This window comes from Suricata suricatta, chromosome 12, assembly GCF_006229205.1.
Source record: "Suricata suricatta isolate VVHF042 chromosome 12, meerkat_22Aug2017_6uvM2_HiC, whole genome shotgun sequence".
NCBI lineage: Eukaryota > Metazoa > Chordata > Mammalia > Carnivora > Herpestidae > Suricata > Suricata suricatta.
The window spans coordinates 12636017-12644887 of record NC_043711.1 but is presented as its reverse complement, the minus strand read 5'-3'; the positions used below and the strand labels follow the sequence as shown (position 1 = coordinate 12644887).

The window sequence follows — 8871 nt, the reverse complement described above, 5'->3', positions numbered from 1 at the left end:
GCCATCTGCTGGGAGAACTTGGAATCGGCAGTTTAGAAGAAAATTTGAGAGCTGTGTACCTGCTGAGCGAACTCAAGGAAATGGCCCAAAAGAAGGATCTGGAGCTCCGAAGGTACTTCAGAAAAGATTTTAAGTTGAGAGCAGTGTGCCGCACGCACTCTGGAGCAGCAGGCAGAGGCCAAGGGTCCACCAAGGCAGGGGAGGGGGGCGGGGGATGGGCAGAGCATCGCCAGCCTGACGCAAACCCCGTGTGTGTTCTCCAGCAGACACGGGAGAAAGGGGGCACTGATGTCCCCAGTCCTTTACTTCCGCAGAGTGACAGCCCTCCAGGTGCCCGTGGATCGGCTGTCCATGCTTTCAGTGTCTCCCGGGGCAAGAGCTTCTGGCCATCTCAGAGCTTGTTACTGAAATACAAGTGTGTCTGGAACAGGCACAGACCTTACCAGCATGGCTCCATGGGTTTCACATACGTGTGCCCTGTGGAAGGCGTGCCCAGGTCCCAGCGCGCCCCATGGCTACCCACCCCCCAGCATCTTTCCCCCAGGGGAGTTTCTTCCCTGTAAGAATCTTGTTTCTTTCTCCTTTGTCATGTTCAATTTACTTCCTGAAATGCCTAAAACACTGGAAAGTGCTCTTACAGAACAGCCACCACAGACTGTGGCGTTTCCTGCTCCAGGACACACCCCAAGATTGAATGAGGACCCATCCGAGGGCTCCAGATCGCAAGGCTCTCGGGGCCCGATGGCCAGACGTTAGCGTGTATTTCCCCGCCACGCTCTCACTGCGTCAGGACCACCCGTTGGTTCGTGGCACGGCCCCTGACACGGTGTCGGTGTTCGCGAAGTCCTCTCTCACGCCCGCCTGGTCCCATGCTCACCGGCCTCTCCGAGTTCCGTTCACACGCAGCTTATCTGCCTGTGGTTTCCTGTGAACACACAGGAAGCAGCCCCTTTCCCACATCGCAGCCAGAAAGGCCGAGGCACCCCGGCCGCCTGGCTCTGGCGCCCAGAGGATGAAAGGGCCTCACCCACCCCGTTGTTTCTGCAGGAGCTTTGCCCAGGTGCTGGAACTCTCCGCCGAGGCCAGTAAAGAGGCATCCTTGACCAACCAGGAGGCCTGGGAAGAGACCCAGGGCCTCAGGGCCTCCAGCCGGTGGTATTTCAATCGAGAAGACGCCTTCGGGGAGACCCTGGGGGACGTCAGGCCCCCCACTCTTGCTGGGTGCCAGTGAGCCACGCACCATGTGACCCTGTGTGCATGCCGTGTCCCCCGACTCAAGCGGGGACCTCTGCACAGCGTCGGGAAGAAAGCCCGTCCCCTTCCTCGGGCTCAGGGCACACGAGTGCTGTGACAGCACGTGCGCGATGCTCTGGGAACTCAAGCACTTTAGACACTAACTCAGCAGTGTAGCTATTTTCTATGAGCGGATTGCATGATATTTAAAAAATAAAACTTTCGCAGTCAAGCTTTGGTTTTCTACTTAAGCGGCCAGTAGAAGGCATGTAGGATCTCGTGTTTTTCTAAACATCATGTTTTTCTAAACATCTGGTCCTGAGCCTGGGGACAAGGTCTGGGACATTAGGAGCATTTCGCTTGCAGGAGGATTTTGTGTTCTTCAGTCCTGGGGCTGCTTCCGTTGACCGTCCGACAGCGGGTTAGAAGCTGGCCCTCCTGCGGAAGTTCTCCCCCAGCCCGGAATCCCCGCACTGGTGCTGGACGCGGAGACGGGCTTTTACCAGAAGCTGTGCTCTGTGCCCCACACCTGCATGGCACAGAGAGCCGGCCCCGCCAGCCCCTGTCTACACCGCGGGGGCTCTGGCCGTCTTGGTGCTTCCCGGGCAGCGTGCCTCCACTGATGTTTGCTGGTTCCCGTTTACACGCCTGTGTCACGGCCCCGGGTACCGGCACGTCCCGCAGGCACAGCCCCGAGTACCGGCACGTTCCGCAGGGAGACCCAGTGTCCATCCCCATCATGTGTTCGAGTGAGACACGCAGCCGCCGTCCCCACACCGTTCGGACACGGCTGCCCTCGCTGGGCTCCCGCCTTCATCCCGTCACCCGAGCTGCCCGAACCGGGGCCTCCCCAGCAGGCTGTCAGCCGTGCGCCCGGGAGCCTCCCCGGGGAGACGGCAGCGCCGTTCCTGTAAAACGGGCACTAACGGGAACTGGCTCTTCTCGTCAGGCCTGTCGAAACGTTCCACTTGCCGGCCACAGTTCCCCTGTCATTCTGTCAACCTACACATCTCCGGTCCCGGCATCCACTCAGAGCCCGCTCTGGGGCTTCCCGTGGAGCTCCTGTGTCTGTGTTCCAGAAACTTCTCTCCCAGCCCCTGACCACTTTTCCCGCCACTTGTGTGCAGGAAGCATTGGGTCCACAGAAGGGGCCACCCAGGAAGCTGGGTCCCTTGGTCAGTCGTTACCCGCTGTCTGCAGGCCCTGTCTCCCCGGTTTATAACAACGGGGGTTCCCACTTCCCATCCCCATTTCCTACCAGACGTACTCAGTGGAGACCCTCTCTCTGCCCATTGCTGGACCTTACGGGATAGAAGCATGTTCCCGGGTCCAAAGGAGCGGGACTCGGGTCCAAACTCGCAAGTTCCGTTCCGGTTCTCTCACAGCACCCTGGACACCTGGGTGTACCAGCGGGTAAGCCAAGGCCCTTCAGAATCGGTGTCTCTTCCTGTCAGGACCCATCTGTAGCTCCCCCAGGGAGCCTGCCACACAGCCACCTGCAGGGCCTGTCTCTCCTGTGGGCAGACGGAGCAGTTCTTTCTGTAGGCATTTTGTGCCTCGGCAGGTGCGAGAGGACTATCAAGATCTGCGCGCATTTCTGCACCGCAACAGACCCCCACGGCCACCCGTGTCTGTGTGCGTGAAGCCACCCCAGCTGAGGACCTTGGGCCGGTCCCAGTCCTGTTCCAAACCTGGTAGGCGTTTCTCCCAATGGATAGAGATGCATCCCGTTCTCATGCACACCTCGGATTCCCCGAGTGATTTCCATACGGCCGTGCCCCACGTGGGCATCCCTTCCGTAGGCCAGCTTGCCACTGCCATTGGCCTGACTGTGTGGCCAGGCCGCTGGCCATGACCCCTGAGTCTAAAACCCCAGACAGAAGGACTCTGGTTTTGCTCAAGTCTTCCATTCCGCTGAGAGGAGCGCAGTTCAGCCCATCGAACTGATCTGTCTGCACCTTCTCTGGCAAGAGTGCCGCCTGCCAGGGGCATCTCCTCTCATTTCCCGGTAGCACAGCTGTGCGAGGTATCATTGCCATCTGGGCATTGCTGTCACCAATAGAGTTTCTCTAACACCATCAAAAACATGAGAATAGGGGCGCCTGGGTGGCTCAGTCAGTTGAGCGTCCGACTTCAGCTCAGGTCATGATCTCACAGTTTGTGGATTCAAGCCCTGCGTCGGCTCTGTGCAGACAGCTCAGAGCCTGGCGTCTGCTTCCGATTCTGTGTCTCCCTCTCTCTCTGACCCTCCCCCACTCACACTCTGTGTGTGTCTCTCTCTCAAAATTAAATTAAAAACATTTAAAAAATATATTTGGAGCAAAAAACAAAAAAAAATGAGACTATTTCATGTCTTGGGCACCTGGGTGACTCGGTAGGTTAAGCATCCGACTTCAGCTCAGGTCATGATCTCACAGTTCGTGAGTTTGAGCCCCACATTGGGCTCTTTCCTGATTTGGATCCTCTGTTCCCGCCCCCTGCCGTGCCTCTCCTCATGTGCACATGTACCCTCTCTGTCAAAAATCAACATTAAAAAAAAGAATATTTCAGATCTTTTAGTTATGGAGGTAGACTTAATTAACCAGAAGTCTGGGAAGAGAACAAGAAAGTCCTTTAGTATTTTAAAGGAGAGAGCACCACTGGGAAATCCTGGGGAGCACTGGAGAGCATGCTCCTCTCACGTGACAACGAACTTCATTCCTCCAGAACCCATAGCCAGGCCACGTTCACTAACCCACGTGAAGGCCTCCCTGCAAACATTTGGGGAGAACACAGCCCAGGACACGTGTTCAGGGAGGGATTTTCAGCGATCGGTATGTGATACTCAGTGAACTTGGCCACTTTATGCACATGTTACAGCTATTTCCATATGGTCATATTTTTAATATTTAAAAAATAAACCCGTTTTGCTATTCAAGTCTTTGTTTTCTGCGTAGAGGGGACTGCTGAAGCCGTGTAATGATATATTTTTTAAGTTTACTTTGAGAGAGAGCAGGCACATGTGAGTGCCTGAGTGGGGGAAGGGCAGAAAGAGAAGGAGAGGGAATCCCAAGCAGGCTCTGTGCCATCAGTATGGGATGGGCTGGATCCCACGAACCATGAGATCGTGACCTCAGCCAAAATCAAGAGTCGGACACTTAACTGACTGAGCCACCCAGGTGCCCCACGATATTGTGACTTATGGTAAAAAATATGTTTGGTCTTCACCTGAATTTTGGGCAGACCTCCTACAACCCTTGCAAACTGAGTGATAAGGATAAAGGTGTATTTTGCTGCTAACAAGGTGACTTTTGGAAAGCCCTTAGGTAACAAGGATGGGGAGAACCAGCTGTGGTGGGTAGAGGGTTGGAACTTTGAGCCCCACCCGACCCCCAACATCCCCATCTTCTGGGAGAGGTGAGGGGCTGGTGATTGATTGAGTTCAATTGCCAGTGGCCAATGTTCTAATCAGCCATGCCTGCAGAATGAAGCCTCCATAAAACCCCAAAAGGATAGGGTTCAGAGAGCATCTGGTTGGTGAACTTAAGGAGGTGCTGAGAGGGTGTGCGTGCAGGCAGGGCACGCACGGAACCACGCCCTTTCCCCCCTACCTTGCCCGATGCATCTGTTCTATCGGGCTGTCCCTGAGGCATATGCTTTTGTAATAAATTGGTAATGTAATAAATGAGTAAGCTTTTTCTTAATTCTGTGACTCACTCTAGCAAATTAATGGAACTCAGGTGGGGGATCATGGGAACCTCTGATTTTCTAGCCCGTCAATCAGAGGCACGGGAGCAACCTGGACTGGTGGTTGGCAGCTGAAGCAGAGGACATTTTAGGACTGAACCCACAGGTAGAGGGTCTGACGCTGTCTCCACACAGGTAGTGTCTTAGTTGAGTTAGACTGTAGGACACCCAGCTGGGATCCTAGACTCAGACATTGTAATTGGTATCAGAGTAAGTCCTCTGTGGTCTGACACTCTCCGAGCGGCCAGTCCTGAGCCTTGGCTATAGGGTTCACTGTGCGGCCTGTCTATGACGGGAAGTTCGTGCTCAGAAAATGTTTATATTGGAGGAGGATTAAGGGGTAGACAATGTTTCATGAATACGCCAACCTAACTCCTTTCTCCTTTCCCTCTTCAAACACTGTTAGGGCTGAGGTTAAAGAAAAACGGAGATTTATTCAAACAGGATGGTGGGAAATAAAACATGATTATATCGGTTGATGCAGAAAAAGCACTTTGCAAAATGCAACACCCTCTCATAATGAAAGCACTCAGCACCGACTGAGGGAAGCTACCTTAACATAATAAAGGCCATATATGAAGGACCCACAAATCACACCACATACCATACTCAACAGTGAAAGACTGAAAGCTCTTCCTCTAAGTTTAGAAACAAGGATGTCCAGTCTCACTGCTTTTATTAAACATACTACTATGGAAGTCTCAGCTAGAGCAATGAGGCAAGAAAAATAAAAGACATCCCGATAGGAATTGAGGAATTAAAATCACAACTGTTTGCCAATGACATGATAGTACACATAGAAAATTCTAAAATTCCACACACAAAAAACTGTCAGGACTAATAAATGAATTCAGCAAAGTTGCAGGATACAGCATCAACACTCAGAATTCGGTTGTGTTTCTATACACTAACAATGAACAATCCAAAAGGGAAATTAAGGAAAGAATCCATTTGCAATAGAATCACAAAGAGTAAAATACTATGAATGAACTTAACCAAGAAAGCCAAAGACTTGTAAACTGAAAATTATAAAATATTACTGAAAGAAAGAAGACACCAATCAATGGAAAGACATCCCATGTTCATAGACTGGAAGTCTTAATGTTGTTAAGATGTCAATATTATGCTGAGTCATCTATAGATTTAATGCAATCCCTGTGAAAAGCCCAACCGTATTTTTCTTAGAGAACTAGTAAGATCCATCCCCAAATGCATACGGTACCTCAAGGGTAACAAAGTTGAGAGGTCTCGATTTTCTGATTTCAAAACTTACTCCAAAGCTAAGATAATCAAAACAGTATGGTACTGGCAAAAAGACAAACATGTACAACAGTAGAATAGAGTAGAGGGCCCAGAAATAAACCCTCACATATATAGTCAAATGATTTTCAATAAGGGTTCCAAGACCAGCGGGGCAAGGGGGGTCTCTTCAACAAATGACGCTGGAAAAACTGGATATCCACATGCAAAAGAACAAAGTTGAACCCTTACTTAGCACCATACACAAATGGTAACTTAAAATGATCAAAGACCTAAACATAAGACCTAAAACGATAAAACTCTCAGAAGAAAACAGAGGAGGGGGTGCCTGGCTGGCTCAGTCAGTAGAGCGTGTGATTCTTGATCTTGGGGTTGTAAGTTCGAGCTCCACGTTTGGTGTAGAGATTACTTAAAAAAAAAAAAGCTAAACGGTAAAGCTTCCTGACATTGGATTTGGCAAGGATTTCCTGGCTATGACACCAAAAGCGCAGGAAACAAAAGTAAAAATGGACAAAGTGGACTGCATCAAAATTTAAAAAAATCTGTGCATCAAAGGAAAGGATGAAGAGACTGCAAAGGCAACCTATGAAATGGTTGCTGAAAAAATATTTGCTGAATATATATCTGATAAGGGACTAATATCCAAAATACATAAAGAACTCCTATAATTCAACAGCAACAACCCCCCCCCCCAAATAATCTAAGGGCGAGAGAAAGGACTCCAACTGACAATTCTCCAAAGGTGATATACAAATGGCCAACAAACAAATGAGGATGCTCAACATCATAGTCATAAGGGGAAATGCAAATCAAAACCGTAAGGAGATACCACCTCACACCCATCCGATGGCTACTATCAAAATAACAAGTGTTGGCGAGGTTGTGGAGATGTTGAAACCCATGTGCACTATTGGTGGGAATGTAAAAAATGGTGCCACCACTGTGGGAAGCCGTATGATGGTTCTTCAAAAACTTAAAAATAAAATTGCCATAGATTCAGCAATTCTGCTTTTGGGTATATATGCAAAGGAAATAAAAGCAGCATCTTGAAGAGATTTTGCACACCCGTGTTCACAGCAATATTCGCGATAGCCAAGACGTGGAAGCAATCCATGTGTCTGCAGACAGATGTATGGATTAACAAAATGTGACCTATCTACACAGAGGAATATTATTCAGCCTTAAAAAGGAAAGGAAATCCTGGCACATGCCACAGTGTAGATGAACCTTGAGGACATTATGCTAAGTGCAACAAATCAGCTACAGAAGGATAAATACTGTGTGATTCCACTTATCCGAGGCCCCTAGAGTAGTCACATTCGAAGAGACAGAAAGAAGGTAGACTGGGGGGTGCCAGGGGCTGGGGGAGGGTTGGGGAGTCAGTGCTTAGTGGGGACACAGTTTCAGTTCTGCAAAATGGCAGCACTGGTCGCATAACAACATGAATATACTTAACACCACTGAACTGTCTGCCTCGAAATGGTTAAGATGGTAAATTTTATGCATTTCTTAAAATAAAAAAATTTAAACGATGTGAGGAAGGTAATTCTTCCCACTCTAGGAGGAAGGTGGAGAAAACAGTAGCAGAAGAAAATCTGCCAAGATGTGCATGTGGTGAAGAATTAACCCAGCCTAAGAGAGGTCGGGCCTTTGCTCTTGGCTCTTTGGAAGGGACCTTTAGTCCTCTGGAATGTTCTGCCTGACAGGAATGTGTGTTTGAGGGCTGTGGCCCACAGCATTTCAGGACTGCCTCTGGAAGAGATTGGAAGCTAAATGTCAGCCATGTGGGCCATAGGTGACCCAGCCCCAACAAAACTGAGCACCCAGGTTCAGGCAAGATCGCTTTGGTTGGCAAGATTGGTGTGTAGTGTCACACCGTGTGGTTGGGAGGAAGAATTGCCGTTTGCGACTCCCCCGGGAGAGGGTAATGTACCCCGCCACACGCATCTCTTTCCGGGGCTGGTTTTAACCTATCCTTTCTCTGTAATAAGCTGTAACCGTTAGTATAAGCTTCCAGTGAGTTCTGTGAGTCCCTCTATTGAAGTATCAAACCTGACAATGGTTTAGGTGTCAGAAATGAGGAGAGTGGTGCTGTTTCTGTGGAAGGCCGTGTGACGGCTCCTCAAAAATTTAACCATAGAATTACCACGTGACCAGTCCTTCCACAACTAGGTATGCACTATCCACAATAACCGGAAGGTGGAAACAACCCACATGTCCATCAGTGGGTGAATGAATGAACAGAATGGGGTGCGTCCAAACAATGGAATGTTAGCCCCAAAGAAGAAGAAAGCAGGGCTACACGCCGCCACGTGGATGAACCCGAAAAACGTTATGCTGAGTGAAAGAAGCCAGACAGAGAAGGTCACAGAGTGTGTGATTCCATTTTAAAATTTCTACGAAATGTGCAGAATAAATTCACAGAGGCAGAAAGCAGATTAGGGGTCAAGGGCTGGGGGAAGGGGGCGGGGAGGAGCGACGGCTCCCGGGGATGGGGTTTCCTTTGGGCGGATGAAATAGTCTAGATAGAGGGATGGCCGCCCAGCCTGTAAATGTACTAGAAACCACTTGTATGGGGTCACCTTGTGCCCATTCTTCTGGACTCGCGACAAGACCCTAACTTGGAAGAAGAGTCTTTGCAGAGGTGATTCA

At 49.9% G+C, this 8871-nt stretch overlaps 1 protein-coding gene across 1 annotated transcript in view; it reads left to right on the top strand.

The window, feature by feature from the left end:
- Positions 1–1465, top strand: part of HAUS8 (HAUS augmin like complex subunit 8) — a 13495-nt gene extending 12030 nt beyond the window's left edge. Inside the window, exons 9-10 of the mRNA XM_029917849.1 lie at positions 3–112; positions 1048–1465. Coding sequence (XP_029773709.1) covers positions 3–112; positions 1048–1231 — 294 coding nt within the window. The 3' untranslated portion in view covers positions 1232–1465. The remainder of the gene's footprint in view (positions 1–2; positions 113–1047) is intronic.
- The last annotated feature ends 7406 nt before the right edge of the window (positions 1466–8871 follow it).